The 21,186-nt window shown below is 27.3% G+C and overlaps 2 protein-coding genes across 2 annotated transcripts; both read right to left on the bottom strand.

Annotated features, from left to right (window-relative positions):
- Positions 1 to 6,582: 6,582 nt before the first annotated feature.
- LOC111277842 (germin-like protein subfamily 1 member 14) lies at positions 6,583 to 7,887 on the bottom strand. The gene is made up of 2 exons (XM_022864263.2): positions 7,707 to 7,887; positions 6,583 to 7,530 (listed from the first exon to the last, which is right to left on the bottom strand). The coding sequence occupies exons 1-2, from the start codon at positions 7,831 to 7,833 to the stop codon at positions 6,992 to 6,994; spliced, it is 666 nt and encodes a 221-aa protein (XP_022719998.1). The 5' UTR covers positions 7,834 to 7,887; the 3' UTR covers positions 6,583 to 6,991.
- Positions 7,888 to 10,951: 3,064 nt separating this feature from the next.
- LOC111277841 (germin-like protein subfamily 1 member 13) lies at positions 10,952 to 12,143 on the bottom strand. Its single transcript, XM_022864262.2, has 2 exons — positions 11,824 to 12,143; positions 10,952 to 11,656 (listed from the first exon to the last, which is right to left on the bottom strand). The coding sequence occupies exons 1-2, from the start codon at positions 11,945 to 11,947 to the stop codon at positions 11,103 to 11,105; spliced, it is 678 nt and encodes a 225-aa protein (XP_022719997.1). The 5' UTR covers positions 11,948 to 12,143; the 3' UTR covers positions 10,952 to 11,102.
- Positions 12,144 to 21,186: the final 9,043 nt, after the last annotated feature.

Raw genomic sequence — 21,186 nt, 5'->3', positions numbered from 1 at the left:
GTTATATCATTAATTTATTATCAAAATATGAATAATTTACTATTAAGTTATCCAGACTTTATTATTAAGCTAAAATTGATTTACTAATAAGTTATCATTGATTTATTATTATCACTAATTTATAACTAAATTATAAGTGATTTAGCATTTAATTATCAATAAATTACGACTAAGTTAACTCTGATTTATTATTATAATTGATTTATTACTAAGTTTTACTTCACTCTTGCTAGTAACTGGAGTTCAATCCCTAAAACTTTAAATATAAAAAACTTATCATCGATGATAATTAAGTTATTATTAATTTATTACTATGTTATCAGTGATTTATTATTAAATTATTAATGATTTACTATTAAGTTATAATGATTTACTACTAAGTTATAAATGATTAATATTAAGTTATTAATAATTTATTATAAAATTGTAACTAATTTACTATAAAGTATCGATGATTTACTATAAAATTATTATTGATATATAACTAAGTTATAAGTGACTTATTATTACGTTATTAGTGATTTATTGCTAATTTAGTGATTTACTATTATATTATTATGCATTTACTAATTACCATTGATTTATTACTAAGTTTTTAACAGTTAGCTATTAAGTTATCAATTATTTACTATAAATTATCATTGAATTACTACTAAGTTATTTATGATATACTATTAATTTTATCAATTAATTACAATATATGAGATAATTTTCTTTTTATATAATATAACATTCTTGTTTTGTTCAAATTTATAATTTTTCACTCAATTTTTTTAATGAAAAAGTTCATGGTAGGTTTATCCTAATCCTTTTCTCTTTCTAGTAACCAAGGTTCAATCATTAATAACTTTAATTATAAAAGAAATGTTATCACTAATTAACAAATAAGTTACTACTCACTTACTACTACCTCATTACTGATTTACTACTAAATTATCATGATTTATCACTAAGTTATAAATGATTTATTACTAAGTTATAAATGATTTGTTACTAAGTTATTGATAATTTACTATTAAGGTATTAATAATTTATTATAATGTTATTATTGATTTACTATAAAGTTATTAATAATTAAGTAATTTATAACTAAATTATCATTAATTTATAAATAAATTATCAATGAATTAAAACTAAATTATCAATGTTTTACTATTATATTATTAGTGATTTACTACTAAGTTATCGATAATTTACTACTAAATTATTAGTGATTTATTACTATGCTGTTATGCATTTGTCACTTTGTTATCATTGATTTATTACTGAGTTCTAGTGATTTGCTATTAAATTATCATTGATTTATCGTTAAGTTATTTATGATTTACTATTAAAATTATAATTTAATTACAATTAAACTAAAATAAATTTACTATTATGCTATCACTAATTTACTACTAAATTTTCATTGATTTACTACTAAATTATCAATGATTAACTATTAAGTTATCTTTTTTTATGAAGTTATTATTAATTTACAACTGTGTTATTATGCATTTACAATTATGTTATAATTGATTTATTATTAAGTTATTATGCTTTGACTATTATATTATTACTAATTTACTATTAAATTATAATTGATATACTATTAAGTTATATCTCTTATTTATTATACTAAATTATTATTAATTAACTATTAATTTACTAATAATTACTATTAAGTTATATTGATTTACTTTTAATTTTCAATTATTAATTACTACTTAGTTATAAATTATTTACTATTAAATTATTAGTGATTTATTACTAAACTATTTATGATTTATTACTAAATTTGTCAATTAATTACTACTCCCTTTATTTGTCCCAATTAAATTGTCACAATTGATTTGTTTTTGTTAAATTTTTTTAACTTTGACATCTATTATTTTAAATATTTTAATAAATTAAATTTTACAAAATATAAATTTAGAAACCCCTTCCTTTAAAGTTTTTAAAATATTTTTTTTCATATTTTTATCAATAATAAATAAAAATAATAGGTAATTAAAATTGAAAAAAATTGACCAACAAAAATAAAAATGTGACAATTTTATTGAGATGGAAGGAGTATTAAATTGAATCTTATTTACTATTAAGTTATCATTGATTTATTACTAAGCTATCAATAATTAACTACTAAGTTATCACTTATTTTTTATTAAGTTATCCTTAATTTACTAATATATGTTATACATTTACAATTATGTATAAATGATTTATTGTTAAGTTATTTGTTATTTCTTACTATGTTATTATGTATTTATTATTATGTTATCATACACTATTAAGTTATTATTATTTTACTATTAAGTTATTCATAATTTACTATACAGTTATCATTAATTTAGTATAAAGTTATTATTGATTTTGTCTAAATTATCATTAATTTATAACAAAATCATCAATAATTTGCTACTATATTATTATACATTTACTACAAAGTTATAATTAATTTAATTGTGTAAATCATATTAATAGGTGTAATATATTATAAACACAAAATTATTCATTTGTAGAAAAATTAATTTAAACCTTCTAACCATATTGCTTGCGTTCACTGGGGCATGAATAACTTAACCAAAGAAAAACTATTTTAATAAGAAAATAAATAAAAAGTAGGTAATATTTTAATTTACTAAAAAATATTAAATAAAAATGAATAGAGAGAATTTAATAAATTACCACATTTTATATATATTATAGATATGTATTAAACATTTTCTTAATTATAGAATGTCTTATTCAAGGTAGGCTATAAAATCTAAAGTATATATATGTTTGTGAGTATTCTAAATATTTAGTTAAAATTTAAATAAATTTTTTTATAGTAAAGTTGGCAAAATTCCAAGTGGAGCACTTTTTACACATTAAGAGAAAAAAAAAATTAAAGGTCATGTTATCATTTGTCATCCAACACCTTTATTTTTTTAAATCATTTTCATATAAACTATGATACATTGACTCATTGGGTAATAAAAAGATTAATTTAATATTTTTACAATCTATATGAAATATTAATTAATTCATTTGTTTAATTTATATATATATAATTTAACATTATCAATTGAATTAATTTCTAATCTTAATTGTATGATTATATAAATAAACATATTTTATTTCACATCCTCATACTTCAAAATTTTTATTATATAAGTAATGAGTTTAATTGTATGTCTCTCTTTCTTTATGAAATGAAGAACTCGTTGGACATGCATGATTGGCATGTAATGTATTAATAGGAATATACCAAATTAAAAAATCACTTTTTCTATTATTTACAGTTCACACTTTTATATGTATATATCATAGATGATACATGTATTTATCTATAATAAATACACTCATAAAGTACAAATAATTATTAAATAGATGCTTTCATGATAAGAGTACAAATTAATAATCATATACTTAAAGAATATAAATAAATAACAGAAAATAAACTATAACATTATTGATTCAAAGAATATAATAATTGGTTATAAAACTAACAAAGCTTTGATCATTCAACAAAACGCACACAATTAATCACATGATTAAAATATTTTTCACTATCAAAATACAAAAATATTCTAGAGCATTCTTAATTGAAAAAATAAATTTATATTATTCAAGGAAAAATTATAAAATATATTTATAGTAGAGTTTTTAAATTTCGCAATTGAAATTAGTAGTGTAACACACATACGTTTTAAACTTCAGAGTATATTAAAAAATGCTAATTGAAAAAATAAGTGAGTGATATTAAAAAAAGAAAAACCCTAATTGAAAATGTGAGTGAGTGATGTGTTAATTTTTTAACTCACTTATGGAATTAAAAAAAAAAAACTCAACTAATATTATATCAAATAATTTCTCTTCTTCAAGATTAATGTTTCTTAACAATATTGACTATGGTTTTATAAAAATATCTTAAATACAAAATATTTTAAATTAAAAATAAAAAAATAAGGATTGACTGAAATTAAATTGGATGTAATATAGAATCAATCTATAGAAAACAAAATAAAATCTAAGTTTAGTAACAATTCACATATACGGGAGATTATGTTCATAAAGCAAAGATTTATTTAGGCATCGTAACGTTGAAACCTGATTGTATAAAGTGATTAGAAATATTATAGTAAAATAAATCAACCATTACAATCATTAAACATATAAATGTATATTTATCATAAAAAATTAAAAAATATCAAACATACGAACTTACCACAATACATGTATTACTCTTTTTCAATAATTTTTTGATAATTTAATTAGTAATTTTGTATGAACTTTAATTTTAATTGATCTAAATTAAATAAATAAAAAATATAATTATATTTAAGGACTCAGGATATGTATTATTAAAGAAGATAAAGAGTAAATTAGGTTGTATTTTGAAAACGAAAAATTATATGTTTTATTTAAGATAAAATTAAATGTTTTTGGGGCATAAATTTTATGATATAATAATTTAGACTAAAATAATAACAATTGAGCAACAGATGAAAGATTTTGTCTATGCTTTGTTTAATATTATGGACTCATAGTATGCTATAACCTATAGGATGAGAAATGTGTTTTATATGAATTTAACTGAATTATTGCTTATGATATTGAACAAAAAAAAATCCTACAAAAAAAGGAGTAAATTTGGGTTAATTTTCAACAATACATCCACCATATCCCACAAATAAAATTTTAATGTAGTTTAATTTGATATAAATTCTATTAATAAATTTTTAATTGATTTAAATTTAAACAACTAACAAATAAAAAGCTATATATTTAATGGCAAATAATCTTTATTAAATAAATAAATAAATGCTAGAAATTTAAAATGTAAATTTTTTATTTTTTAAAATTCATAAGAGTATTTATGCTATTAATTTTTAACACTTTTGGATTAATTTAAATAATTAAATAATAAATGCTATATTTAATGAAAAATAATCTTTAATAAATAAAAAATGCTAGAAATTTAAAGATAAATTTGTTAATTCTTAAAATTTGTAAGAGTATTTATGTTGTTCATTTTTAATAGTTTTAGAGTTCACATTTTTATATATCGATGATATCATATTAATTAAGAAATTAATTGCTAAAAAAATGTGGTTGAGGTATTTTATGAGATAACTTTGCATATATGTCATATCAATTGAGAAATTAATTACTAAAAAAAAGTGGTTGATGTATTTTATGAGAGAAAACTTAGCAATTGTGAAACAAAAAAAATTGAGAGTTTTTCTTTCTCATCTTCCTTTGTGTTAGAGAGTATGAAGAATCAAGTTGAGGATCCGAAATCAGAGGCATTTTTTATAGGATAAAATTTAAAGACTTTTGGGTCAAAGCGGATAATATCTCGCAAGTTGGGTGTGGGTATTCACAAATCACAAATGGTATCAGTTGGATGAGAATTAAGTGTTACACTGTAAGAGCTCACTTTAGAATCCTGTGGGAGTGCTACATGGTATCAATTAGATGAGGGCATTAAGTTTTAACAGGAGAAGTGCTATTGAGTTTCTGAGTCTAGATACTTGTGAGAGTGTTGTACGGTGTGAGCCATCTCTAGAATCTCTAACATTTGGTGTAATCTTGGTTCTATGCTGCCAAGTTTCTAACCGTGTTTTGTGCTGAGCTTGACGAGAGCGTTAAATTTTAACACAAAAAGAACGTTAAATTTTAATGGGAGGTAACAAGAGAAGAACGATAAAATTTAATGGAAGGGGTTTATGACATTGCACTCTCACATCGAGAGATTTTAATGATCTATTATGGTATATAAATTGATATTTAAATCCAAACTTATAAATCCTTTTTGTAAGATAAAACTGTGAGACATTTGAATCAAGACAGACAATACTTTATAGTTGCAAATCTTCAGAACATGTACAGTTAGATGCCATGAGAAAGAACAGAAACATTTCTCTTGACGTTTATCGGGACTTGTCTCATACCTGAAAGTTCATTCTAGGCTTGTCGTTACTCATGAGTTATTGTAAAATCATTTTATTGTAAAAGCAACATAATTACTAAAATAAAAAAAGCATTAAAGGATCAAGTAACCACCATCTTGATCACCTGGAAGGACCTCACGAAGTAACAGATGAATTAGATAGATATTATATGATGTAGCAGCAAAGAGAATACATTTGCACTTAATATATCAAGACAGTGACAGATTTGGTGTAGTCTTATACAACGCTGTTCAATATCTAATTCCATCTACAAGCAACTGAGAGAAAGTTCTGCTCCTCAACAACCCTTTTTTACATGTCTTCCAACTTACATTATAATGTGAGGGCTATTTATATTGGACATGATTAAATTCAATCAAAGCCATGCAAACTTATTTAACAGAATTCCACCTTCAGAATTATCATTGTAGCTTTTGTGTGTATCTTGCAGGGGAAGGCAGTGTCTGGAGTATTGAATATGAAATTGACCTAACCCCAAAAATCAGCAAATTCATCTCAAGTCTTTTTATGCTGTAATAAACTGATTTGTGAGATTACAATCATAAACAATCAAGTTGTCCAAATCTCCACCTCTTGGACATTGTTTGTCACTATTCATTGCGTACCTTAGATACCATTTGATAATTAACCTCTTATTTTTGTTATATGTTTTGAGACTTGCAAATGAACAAAAGGTTTAATGCTTGAAAGTTACTTGATCTGTTTTCTAAAAGCAACATAAATGAAGCAGTTGTGTACAATTTCTGCACATTTGAGTGAGAATTATGTCCTGCTTTGGACCTGGCATACACATATAAGCATACATGTTCGCACAAGAGCAGGAGAGAGAGTGAAAATTGCACTATATATTCCAATTTGCCCACACAGAATGATCACAAGGAGAGAGGAGACTGGACTCTGGGGAGGTACATTATCAACCAACCTGTTTATTGCATGATACTAAGAATAATAGTATGACTTTAATGAGGAAAATGTATGGAAACATTATTTAAAACAAACAACAAACTTATGGGGTTTTATTTTGGCTCTTAAGTAACTTGTTAATCTGACTAGAACCGGGACTGAAGATAGGTAACCACATTCTTGTCCAACTGGAAGGCCTTTGTGAGAACATCCGGATTGATTGGTGGGTTTGAGCCGAAGACTGCATTAGCAATAGTGATAACCCCAGCATTTTGGCTGCCGAGACCAGCAAAGGCAACAGCCTTAGTTTGCCCTATATTGAACTGGAAGTGGATCAACCCAATTGGGAAAACAAAAACATCTCCAGGATTAAGGATTTTTGTGAAGAGACGGTTATCTGGGTTGGATGTAACAAAGCCAACATAAAGTGTGCCCTCTACAACAACTAGGATCTCAGTTCCTCGAGGGTGAATGTGAGGAGGGTTAAGGCCACCATAAGGTGCAAAGTCAAGTCTTGCCAAAGATATGCCAAGAGTGTTAAGTCCTGGTATTTGGTCAACATTGACAGTGGTGACATTTGATCCAACTAGATTTGATGTGTTTCCTGGCTTGTTGAGGCCTGAAAAGAAGAAATCATCTGCTTCTGCGAGCTTTGGGTCCTTACAGAACTTCCCATTTACAAACACTGCACGAAAGAAATGTTAGTTGATATATATCATCCCGTGCAAAAGTAGAGTAACTTTTAGTAATGTTATTATGTTAAAATATTGCTCCCAAGCTGAATGTTCTTCAGCGCAGGCATTATTAGCATCATGATCATGAAAAAAAAATCCTGAAAACATAAACTGAATGCCCACGTACCACCATTTTCGGTGTCCTTGAGAGCCACACAAAAGTCCTGGAGAGGATCAGGGTCAAAGGCTGAGGCTAATGAGCAAGCAAAGCCCAGGAGGGCAAAAGCAACAAGGAAAGAGTTACTTCCTTTCATTATGATATACCAGCAAAATAGCAATGTTTACTCCAAAATTAGCTGGTTGTTTAATATTTCTTCTGTGAAGAGTGAGAAACTTTGCATGACAGACAGACCTTTTTATAGATGGAAACCAATGACCTGGTCACTATTTTTCTTAACTAGCAGGTAAAGACTTTTCAAGAAGAATTATTATCAAATAATTCCACTCTTTTATCCTTCTTTGTTTTACTCATTCTACGCAGTTATTATATGCTTAAAGCACTGAATTGGTCCTGGAAGTAGTCATGATTCAGTCTAAAAACATATATCATATTCCTGACTTTTCACCATCCAAGTTGAATATTGTTAATTATTTAACCGTAAAACATCTTAAAATTGCATATTATTTTCATCTCATCATGCTAATTTCTCAATATAATACTAATTAATGATCATGGAAAGGCTTGTTTCTCTTGGTGGCGAATTTTTTCTCTACATGTTCACTTATTCTTTATTATTTTGGTGCAACAGGCCAACTAATTTTACATAGAACTTGATCAATTGATGTCCAAAAAGTATTTTTCACGGAGTACAAATACAATAAATTTATGTTAGGCTTGGAACTTCTGTTTTATCTCTGAAAAATCTCAGTTTGAAAAGTCTATTCTGACATGTTCACAGATACTTAAGATATGACATTAATGCTTATTACATTGAAAGCATTGATTTTTTTGTAAGATTACTTAATCTTGCTTAACTGAAACGTTTCTTTGATCATTTCCACCGTTTAGTTAGCATGACCGGAATAGTTTAGAAAAGATTCTGGAAGCAATATAGTCTGAGAATTGTGGATGAATCTGTTGGAACTTTTCTAAATTGAACATAAATATTGAATATTAAACACAGGCTTGAGAACTTGGAAAGGAAACTTCGTTCTTTAAGTGTTCAATGAACTAATCCGCAAAGCACATTGGTAAAAGAAAATCGTCAGATTTCTTGCACTACTTGATCAAAGAAAAATAAAGAAAAGTTGTTAAAAGATTGGTAGGTGACAATATTGACAGTAAGCCACCAACAATCCTGATAAAGCACGACAAATCTTTCCCGTGGCAAGTAAAGGTACATAAGACTGCTACTTCTAAGACCATTTCCTCCCTTTCTTTTAAATGGTCACCAGAAATTGTTTAAAACAAGTTTGGTACTGATATTAGGTTCCTAATATGAAATTAATCTCCATTCCAAGATGCCTGTAGTTTCTACTGTACACTGGTTTATTCATGAATTTGTTCTAAGAAGAGCTATGGGCAAGCATGGGGGAAAGGAAACTGGTTAAATTACTATTGTATGCAAAAAGATGTGGGGAAAAGAAGCATTTTTCTTTACCCAAAAAATTATTTTGTTTGTTAAAAAATGAAGAAAATTGTTTCAAGAATTCTCATGAGTCATGAATGATGAGTTTGGAACCACGTTGAAGGTCTGAAACTAACTGCTTTGAGTAAATTATTTGATATAATACATGTTGCAACAACAGGAAGGCATCTCTCATGTAAAAGGATTAGTGTTTGAAGCAGGGTTATGCAACATTGTCCAAAATTGAGGTCTTATAGAACACGTTATTGACTGAACCAAGTCATAATAAAATCCAGTCATTATAGAAAATTTATTAATGTGCACTTTTTAATATTTTATATGTAAAAGAAAAAAATCCATCCAATTATAAATAGTTGCAGAACAATGATTTTGCATGTGTGAAGGAGACATGCATAAACAATGCTTCTTGTTATGATATATAAATGAACTTTGTGTTAACCATTAAGGTGACTCATAAGAAAGCAAATATTGCTTTAATGACTTTGCTTTTTTTTCCCTCAAACCCATAATTCAAGATCATTAACCTTTTATATGGGGAATATAAGATTTTTCTTGCCTTTCCAAAAATTAAAGGAAAATGCTATTATCCTTTTAGACATTTTTTCATTCTTTTTTTTTTTTGTTTTGACCCATTACAAAATTATAACTATTTCCTTTTATTGAACATCTAAGAGATTATTTATATTAATTTTTACTTTATTTTTTGAATTAAAAAATTATAATTTATCAATGTTTTTTAAAAGTATTAAGAACAATCAAATCCAAATTAGTCATAAGAGATTATGTGCCAAATGAAGAGAATACATTAAAAAAGTTTAAGAAAAAGAAAGATATAAGAGTCAGCACTTAACAGAAAAGTTTGCATAGCAATATTCGTGTATTGGTACATAAAGCAAATTACCCTTCACTTTAATTTTTTTTTCTTTTCCAATATGAATTGTTGTTATAAAATGGGAAAGTGTACGTTAAACAGTATTTCTAGTCTCAACCAAATCACAACTTCAATTCAAGTGTAATGAAACAATATGCTCTACTTATTTGTTAATAAGGATTCAAATAATGGCTCTGTGGCGGGCGTTGCGGGTGTTATTTCGTGATTTAAATAATGACTGTGATACATTCCAAACTCACCATTTGGTAAGAAATATACAAGTTAAAAAAAATTCTTTAAAACCTCATTTTTATATTTTTCTCTCTCTAAAATGAAATTCTCTAACTTCTCTTTAACCTAAAAAAATGAAGAACCTCAATTATCTCAACCCAAAAACCAACTACACTCCACTGTTATTTTACTTTTTTTTTCTCCTAATATTCAAATAATTTATTGGTTCAAATAAAAAAATTTTATTTATAAATTGATTAACCAACCCATGAATGTCATTGGATTCAATAGTTGGCTTATATGAGTTGCTCCAAAAAGCTTTACTCCATGTATGAATAATTAGTAGATCTCGTTCAATTCATACAAATATATTTTTGTGACGTCATAAAAGAAGAGAGACAAGTAACATTACTTATGAAAATGACTATTTGACTTAAATAAAAAAAAAAAACACCACCATATATTTTGTATAAAAAAAGTCAAAGTTTTCAACTATTTAAGACAACGGCATCCAATAATTTCAAATATTTATTACAATTAATTTTCTTTTTATTGTCATTTCAATCTTTAATTTTTAATTATTTTGCACTCGCAAAACTTTAAATATACTAAAAATTTGAAAAACAAATCATTTAGTAAAAGTAATATAATAATAATAATTAATAATATTAATATCCAATACTTGACAAACAGGCTTACATAAGCATGGGTACATAAGCATTTTTTTTTCTTTTGCAAAATATAAATCGTTACCATAATTAGGCAAACAAGTCAAACATTATCCTGGACAAATTACAACATCAATTCAAGTATGATTAAATAAATGCTTTCCTTAATTGTTAGGCCACCAGAATTTAGACTGAAGATTTTTCACCACATTCTTGTCCAATTGGAAGGCCTTGACAAGAACATCAGGATTAATGGGTGGGTTTGATCCAAACACTGCATTGGCTATTGTAATGACACCAGGATTCTGGCTGCTAAAAGCAGCAAAGGCAACGGCACTGGTTTTCCCCACATTGAACTGGAAGTGAATGAGGCCAACAGGGAAAACAAACACATCTCCAGGGTATAGCACCTTGGTGATTAGACGATTATCTGGGTTGGATGTAACAAAGCCAACGTAGAGTGTGCCCTCCACAACGACTAGAATTTCCGTGGCACGAGGGTGAGTGTGAGGGGGGTTTAGGCCACCATCGGGTGCAAAGTCAAGTCGAGCCAATGAGACTCCAAGAGTGTTAAGTCCTAGTATCTGGGCAACATTGACTGGAGTCACAGTTGATCCCACTGGATTTGATGTGTTTCTTGGGATGTTGAGCCCTGAAAAGAAGAAGTCTTCTGCTTTGGCAAGCTTTGGATCCTTGCAGAACTTCCCATTAACAAACACTGCATATATGAAGAGAAAAAATATGTTATTTTCATTATTCCAAGCAAAGCTTTTAAATTGTTTTATATAGTTTTCTTGCCCAGGAATTTTGCTTCCTGCTCAGTTGCTTTGTTTTAGGCACATATTTGAAGTAAGTTTAAGAATAACAGAGAAAAATAGAACATACCACCATCCTTGGTGTCATTGATGGCGACGCAGAAATCCTGGAGAGGGCTAGGATCAGATGCATAGGCAAATGAGGAAGCTAGAGCCAAGAGAGAAATTGCTAGGAGGAAATGAGCACCTTTCATTGTGATAATGTTGTTTCTAGCTTAAAATCTTGTAAGTTTGATTGCTTTGGAAGGGATAAGAAACTTTGCCTGACAACATGCCTATTTATAGATTAATTGGAGTCTTTGAACAAGTCTATAATTTCTGATTTCAAGAAGCAAAGAAAGATTTACCTAGTCCGCTTCGATTTTTTTTTCCTTCTAAATTTCTGATGAATTGTTCTTCAACCACTACCCATGTCTACCCATCGAATTCCCTCTCCCTATGCTTACATCAACACAGTTTTGTCGTGGAAGTAGTCATTGCTGTCATTATATTATGTCTGTTGTAGTACTAAAATACGACATGAAACCTTCTTGTTGACTTTGGCATAAATCCAAGTTGCTAACTAAACCTGCCGACGCAACTCCTGGTCACATAAGATACAATTAACAATTAAGGTTAAATATAAAATTAACCTATGTATTATATATTTTTTGTAGGTTGTTACTTAAAAAAATAAAATTATTAATTGATATTTAATTTTTAATTTCATTATCCATTTTATTATTTCGAACTAACATCGGTACTTAACTTATTAACTTGGCAAAAACAATTAATAAAATATCGATACCTGTCAAAAAAATTTAGATAATGTCATGTTATTAATTGTTACATTAACACTAATAGAAAATTTAAAATATTTTTAAAAATTATAAAAAAATTTTAAAAATTTTGGAATATTTTTAAAAATTGTAAAAAAATAAAAATATCAAACAGTTTTAGAAATTATAAAAATTAAATTTTTTTTAAAACTTAAGAAATTCAAAAAATGTCAAAATTTTAATAAAACATAAAAAAAATCTAAAATTTTTTTAAAAGATAAAACTTTTACTAAAATTAAAAATTCCTTAAAATTAAAAAAAAATCACAACAATGTAAAAGTTTCTTGTGAAATTTTTAAAAAATTTCTTTAAACACTGATGTGACAATTAATAATGTGGTGCTAACTGAACTTTTTAATATGTGTCAGCATTTTATATATTAAATATTAATGCTACGTAATCAAGTTAACTAACGACGTTAATCTTAAGTATGAAAATGGATGATGAAATAAAAATTAAAATATCAAATTAAAAATTTTATTTTTTACATATAAAAGTAACAAAAAATGTGTAGTTTAGATGCCATTTTTATATTTAACCTTAAAAATAAAGTTGACAATAGTCGTTGCTCGTGTCATTATGATATACAAGGAAAATAGCAATGTTTACTCCAAAATTAGCTCGTTGTTTAATATTCTTTTGGAGAAGAGTGAGAAACTTTGCATGACAGACAGACCTACTTATAGATGGAAACCAATGACCTGGTCACTATTTTCCTTAACTAGCACGTAAAGACTTTTCAGGAAGAGTTATTTTCAAATAGTTCGAATCGTTTATCCTTCTTTATTTTTCTCATTCTACGCAGTTATTATATGCTTAAATTATTGAAAAATGGTCTTGGAAGTAGTCATGATTCAGTCTAAAAACATATATCATATTCCTGACTTTTCACCATCCAAGTTGAATATTGTTAGTTATTTAACAGTTCAAGATCTTAAAATTGAATATGCGTTTCCATCTTATCATGCTAATTTCATAATATAGTACTAATTTTATAATGTTGGAAAGACTTGTTGTTTCTCTTGGTGACCTATTTCTCTCTAATTCAATTAAGGTAATACATGTTAATTTATTCGTTATTATTTTGGTGCAACGGGCCAACAAATTTTATGTAAAACTTAATGATCAATTGATGTCCAAATAGCATGCTTCACGGAGCACAAATACAATAAATTTATGTTGGGCTTGGAGCTTCTGTTTTATCTCTGAAAAATCTCCGTTTCAAAAGTCTATTCAGACTGTTCATAGATATTTACGATATGACATTAGTGCTTATTACATTGAAAGCATTGACTTTTTTGTAAGATTACTTAATCCTGCTTTGCTGGAAACGTTTCTTTGATCATTTCCACCGTTTAGTTAGCATGACCGGAGTAGTTTAGAAAAGATTCTAGAAGCAATATAGTCTGAGAATTGGGGATGAATCTGTTGGAACTTAACTCTTCTAAATTGAACAGAAGTATTGAATATCATTACTCAGACTTACACTGAGAACTTTAAAAGGAAACTTGGTGCTGTCTGTGTTCATTGAACTAATCAGTCAAGCACATTGGTAAAAGAAAATTGCCAGATTTCTTGCACTACTTGATCAAAGAAAAATAAACAAGAGTTGTTAAAAGATTGGTAGGTGACAATATTGACATTATGCCACCAACAATCCAGATAAAGCACAACAAATCTTTCCCGTGGCAAGTAAAGGTACATAAAACTGCTACTTCTAAGATCATTACCTCCCTTTGTTTTAAATGGTCACCAGAAATTGTTTAAGACAAGTTTGGTACTGATATTAGGTTTCTAATATGAAATTAATCTCCATTCCAATGTGCCTGCAGTTTCTACTTTACACAGGTTTATTCATAATTTGTTCTAAGAAGAGCTATGGGCAAGTATGGGGAAAAGAAACTGGTTTAATTATTATTGCATGCCAAAAGAAGTGAGGAAAAGAAGTATTTTTTAACCAAAAAATTGTTTTCTTTGTTAAAAAATGAAGAAAATTGATTGAAGAATTGTCATGAGTTAATGAATGATGAGTTTGGAACCACGTTGAAGGTCTCAAACCAACTGCTTTGAGTAAATTATTTGATATAATACATGTTGCAACAATAGGAAGGCATCTCATGTAAAAAGATTAGTGTTTGCGGTAGGGTTATGCAACATTAATGTCCAAAATTGAGTCTTTATAAAACACGCAATTGACTTAACCAAGTCATAAAATCCAGTCATTATCGAAAATTTATTAATGTGCAATTTTTAATATTTTATACGTCAAAGATAGGTCAATAAATATTGAAGAAATCAAAGTGGTTAGTAAATTCTTCCCCCAACAGAAGATATATGCCCACTTGAATTTATATATATACATAGGAATTATTTAATTCATTATCAATGCATTAAAAATAAACCCTTTATATATATATATGCTTATTTTCCAACAAAACTTTTAGAAATGGAATAAAATGAATTTAGAATTGGATAAAAAATGGCAAATTATATGTAGGTATATATATTAATTATTAGAATGGTACAAAAGAATAAAAATCTATCCAATTATAAATAGTTGCATAACAATGATTTTGCATGTGTGAAAGAGACCTGCATATATACAATGCTTCTTGTTTGATATATAAAAGAACCGTGGGTTAACCATTAGGGGGACTCATCAAGAAAGCAAATATTGTTTTAATGACTTTGCTTTTTTTTTCTCAAACCCATAGTTCAAGATTCATTAACCTTTTATACGGGGAATATAAGATTTACCTTGCCTTTCATAACTTTAAAGGAAAATGCTATTATCCTTTTTTTTAGATTTTTTTGGTTCCTTTTTTTTAGCCATTACAAAATTATATCTATTTCTTTTTATTGAACATCTAAGAGATATTTTATATTATTTTTACTTTATTTTTTTAATTAAAAAATTACAATTCATCAATGTTTTTTAAAAAGTTTTAAGAACAATCAAATCCAAAAATATTCAAAACTCATCATTGGTAAGGAATTCTTTAAGACCTCATTTTTAGTTTTTTTCTCTATCTAAAATAGAATTCTCTAACTTCTCTTTAACCTAAAAAAAATCAAGAAGTTTAGTTGCTTTAACCCAGAAACCGACTAGGCTCCACTGTGCCAGTTGCCATGCACCACCTGCTATCTCCAATGACTGATGCCAAAAACCAAAAAAATATATATAATTTTTTTTTCTTTAGTCTCCTCTATCTTTTAGTTGAATTAATTTCTACAAAAACTCTCTAGGATCACCTAGATCTAAACCAAAAATCAAATAATGCTGTCTCTATCTCCACCTCTTTCCACCGTCTAAACAAACCAAAAATAATAGAAAATTTCCTTTTTCACCTCCTTGATATAAACCTAGAAGTAAATACCTCTCCCAAAAAAACTAAGCTCCAAACCCTCAACAAAAACTCACTTGGCAGTTTTTTTCTTTTTTTTTGTGCTTTGAATGCTTTCTAAGTATGGTTGTTTTTTTGTATTATTGTGATTGTCTTACTTTGATTCTTCTTGTGTTATTTGCTTATGGGCAATTGCTATTTGTACTTACGACTAGACAATTATGTGTTGTGACTCCATTTGTTTTATCTAGATTTGCTAGGATTGTTGTTTAGTTCCTTAATTGTTTGAATTTGTTAGGTTTTGTGGCTGTCAAATTCTTTCTCCTAATCTTTTTCCTTGACTGCCAATTACAAGAAACCTTTATGACCAAAACTTTTACTTTTTTTGTCTTTGTTCACTTTTGTTCTCTTAATAATATCATTAAGATGCTACCAATGTTAGGAATAGCAACTCAAATCCCATAATAAATTTGTTTGAGATTTGTTAGATATTGCTTGATGAACAAAAAGACTTGTAGAAAAAGAATTCCAAGAGAAAAAAGATTTTTAAAAGGCAAATTTGACTTGCAGAATACGAATTCTAAGAGGAAAGGGATTCTTAATAGGTAAGTTTGAATGGTTATAAATATGTGAAGTCTATACAGAGTTAGGTATAAGAAAAAGATGTAAAAAAGTTATAAAGTTTTGTGGGATAGATATCTAATAGGAGTACTGGAGATTTATGTCTTATAGGTGTGTATATTTATATGGTGCATGTGAGTGGACTAGAAGAAACTGAGAGGGTCCACATAGATATGATGAATGGGTACATATGGAAATGTGTTTGTTTGTGTTGAAAGGGTGCACATGAGTTTGTGTTTATTTAGGTTGAGAATAGTTCGTAGGACTATAAGAGATTGAGAGCCTATGAGTATTGATTGTTGAATGAGATTGATATGATTTGTATATTTGTAATTCTCTACAACTAGTAGATCTTATTTCTCATCCGTGGACGTAAGTCGATTGGACTGAACTAAGTTAAATTATTGTCTCTTATGTAATTGATTGATTGTTTGATTATGTTTCCATTGGCTTGTTTGGATTGGGCCTTTTTAGCTTAACAAGCAAAACTGTGAGTTTAGAAGAAAAACAACTACCGAAGTAGACTACTCTTAAAAAAATGCTTGAAGAGTTAATTTGATTTCATTTTGGGTTTTTTTTTTTTAATATTTAGGTATGTTTTTTTCTTTTTTTGCTAAAAATTGTGAAAAAATTAGTATTTCACTGATAAAAAAACTTAATGGTTAATGTTGGACTTAATGGTGCATGTACAACACTCTCGTTACGAAGTCTTTATTTGAACATATTCAAAAATATTTAATTTTAAATTAAACCAAATTAAAAATGATAACCTTAATTAAGAAAACACTTAAATGATACATTGAACATTTAACCTTTGCTTTTGTCTTCCTGAGCATTTTGCCTTTGTTTTTGTCACCTTTTTCTCATTGGCAAAAAGATATCCAGCTTTTTTGCTCTTGTTATTATGCTATTAATTGCTTTAAAAAGTAGCTGCATAATTCGAATAGATCCTTAACTATCATTCTTAGCATTTGTCGCTGCTACATTTTCTTCTTCCTAATAACATTCATATCTAAAGTACTATACAATTAGTCTAAAAACACATGCGCTTCTAAAATCTTTTAATAATAAGCTTAAATAGGCTGTAAATTATTCAATAAATTTATGTTTAACAAAAATACATAACAAATAAGTGACTACTTTGGTGCATGTAAATCAAACTCTGTATCGAAAGTTGCTAGAACATTGATTTGCATGCACCAAAATAGTGCATTATCAATATCTGCATGTACCAATTAAATGCATGATAAATTTTCAAGCGACAAGTTAACATACCATATTTAATCGTATATTATATGTGAGTAACAAATAGTCCATGATAATTTTTTACAATAATAGATATCTTCTCTTGCATCTATTTTTCCTTCACATTCGTTGTAATAATACTTTCCCAAATCATCATCCACAAAATGATCTTTAAGAATGATAGGATAACTGTGACACCTTAAATTAATTTTATATGAAGTATTGACAAATTATAAATGAAAATTCATATCGCACTTAGTGCAGTAGTACATAGACTTTTCTCCTAAAAACTTATAGCTTTTGTTATAGAAAAGACGAAGAAATAAAATTTTACTTACATAGAAGAATACAAGTTTATCCATTTAAAAAAGGTAAAGATTGTGAGAGTGGGACTTTGATCTTGAGGACGCCTTAAGAAATTAGCACATGAGAAATGAAGGTAGATATTGCATTGCAAACAACTATAGCAACACTTTTCAAAGATTGGGGATTTACAGACAAGACATTCACTATCAATAATAATTCCCCTAAGATATAGGGGTGTAGAGTTAGGGCGTGGAGTGCGTGGAACAAGAGATTAATCTCTTATGATATTTTTCCAAGATAAGATTCATGAAGATAAAATCGGCATTGAAAGCAACAATAGGTTGAACCTGAGGTTTTTGAGTGGCATATATGACACCCACCTTATATTTTTGTAAGTGGGCATAAAATTCCCAAAGACTAGCTTATTCATAGGATGGATGAAATAAAGTAACTTTGTCTCTCAGTCTCACTAAGTGTGGAAGCTTGAAATGCTACACCACTCGATTGTGTTTCTTTATGCTCGCAGTGTAATTCGTAGTCCAATTTTATATCATTGCACTAGAGAATTGAGGGTAGAACTTTTTATGCCAAGGTACATGTCTGATAAATCATTAAAAATTAAATTGAAATTGAAATTTTCAACCTATTAAAAAAATTTAAATGATTTAATTTTTTTCAATTTGATTGATAACTCAATTTAGAAATTACTAAAATAAAAGTTTTTCAATAAAAGGTGTTTAAATTTTGAGTAGTAGTGTGCTTACCTTATGAAGTATGCATTCAACATGAGCAACATATGTGCATTCTTTACAACAATAAATTTGATGTTTTGGATTTTTTTATTCCTCGCAAATATCATAATAATATACTTCACTATCATCTTCTTGAAATCAATTCATAATTGTTAGAGAATGTCTGTGATATTTATGTATAAAAGTATATGGTATTACACCGTCAAAATGAATGTTGCACACAATGGTAGAACACGTTCGCTTCCATATTTCTAGCAAAAAAATATGAACACTTATTATATTTTAACCAATTTTCTTTAGATGTGCTACGAAAATAAGTAAGATTATGCTTATAGCACTCATGTTTTATGGTTAGTTTGAGTACAACGCAAAAAACATGAAGTTGAAACTTGCATTTATGATATGACAACAATAGATGTTTCATGATAGCATAATTTAAGGGTAAAGGCATTGCAATCGCCATTAAGCATTATAGGCAACAATTTTGTTCTTCTTTTATATTATTATTATTATTATTATTATTATTATTATTATTATTATTATTATTATTATTATTAATCTTTAAAACAAAAGGAAAAAAAGTAAAAAAAAAAATCTTTGATTTCAACTTTGACAGCCGAAATCAAGTTGCCAGAGTGATCCAAATTTCTCCCTAACACTGCTTAACTTAGCAGCATAAAATTCGATAACCAAAAGTCACCGAACAAACTTTGAAAATTTTCACAAAAAAATATCCAAGGAGATTTGGGATTTGAAATCCCAGAAGCTCTATAAATAGAGCTAAGTTCTGCAAGAAGACTGAACAGAAAAAAAAAAGGGGAATATACATAATAAAAAAAAACAACAGCAAACACATAAAAAATTTTTTTCTCCGAGAATGAAATTTCGATCTAAGAAGTTGTAGATTTTTTTGAAAAATCTGGGCTTAGAAAGGTGTTTAAAAAGCGAAAAAGATCATTGGGGAAGTTTTTAAAATTTTTTGGATTTTTTTGGGTCACCAGAATCTGAGAAAATTTAAATTTTTTGGCAACCGAAATCTAGGTTCGTCGTCGGAATCTAGAAATTTTTGAATTTTTCGGCACCAGTTGAAGTTTTCGGCCATTGGTGCACAGTGGCGAACGACCAGAAACTAGGTTTTACGGTAGTCGACGAGGGGTGCTGGGATTTTAGAACGAGAGGCTCTGGGGTAGAGAGAGAGGGGAAAGAAAAAATAAAAAAAAGCTAAAACAGGCTTTTTATAGGCTCCCTCGTTTTAGGCATCTGGACTGAACCCGACCCACGTAGGATCCATGCGTCGACTGCAGGCCAACTCGACTCGTTTCGCAGGTTTTTTTTTCTTTTTTTTTATTTTCTGTTTTGATTTTGATTTTGATTTTTTTGTTGATTTTTATATTATTTTTTTATGATGTTATTATTATTATTGTTATTTTATATTATTACTAGTAATAATTTTTTGGAAACAAATAAATAAACAGAAAAAAATAAAACTGAAATAAAATAAAGACCTAAAAAATATAATATGCAAATAATAATAATAACTATTTAAGAAAATAAAATTTTATTACAAGCAAAAATATTATTTAAATTTCACCAAAGTGTTGGGATAATTTAAAAAAAATAAATTTTGCTAAAATATTAAAAATTATAAAAAATGATAAATAAAAGAATAAATTGTTTAAATGAATCTTTTAAATGTAATTGTTAGAGAAAGCTAAAAGAGTTTAGTTCTCTTTAATTATTGTAAGTAAAAATAATTTTTCGGATTTCACCATAGAGTTGAGATAATCCAAAATTATTTTTACTAAAACAAAGATTGATTTAAACAATGTAAAACAATAATAAAAAATAATAAAGAATGAAATTAATAGTAATTGATATCTTGAATTTTTTTAAAAAAAATATAGAAAATCGAAAGAGTTCGATTTTCTTTAAACAATATATTAATATTTAGATTTCACCAATAAGTCGGGATAATCTAAAATTTTTTTTACAAAAAAATATAATTAAACAATAAATAATAAATTTTTTAAAAATAATCATAATAAAGATTAATTAATTAATTTATTTAACTATAAAAAAATGATTTTATTTAGGATCTTGCCAAAATTGAGATAATCTTAAAACTTGTTTAAAATTTTTAGGATTTGACCGAAGAGTCAGGATAATCTTAAAATTTGTTTAATAAATTTTGAGAATTCATCGAAGAGTCGGGATGTTCCTAAATTTTTTTTAAAACAAATAATTAAAATATCTTATGATGAAGTTTCGAGAATTTTATGAATGGTCAATTTTCTGAAATATTTTCTAAATAATGATTTCCTATAAATTCCACCAAAGCGTTGGAGAA

The sequence above is a fragment of the Durio zibethinus genome, chromosome 7 (assembly GCF_047325235.1).
Source record: "Durio zibethinus cultivar Kanyao isolate XHJ-2024 chromosome 7, ASM4732523v1, whole genome shotgun sequence".
Classification (NCBI taxonomy): Eukaryota; Viridiplantae; Streptophyta; class Magnoliopsida; order Malvales; family Malvaceae; genus Durio; species Durio zibethinus.
This window is presented reverse-complemented; position numbering and strand designations above follow the sequence as displayed.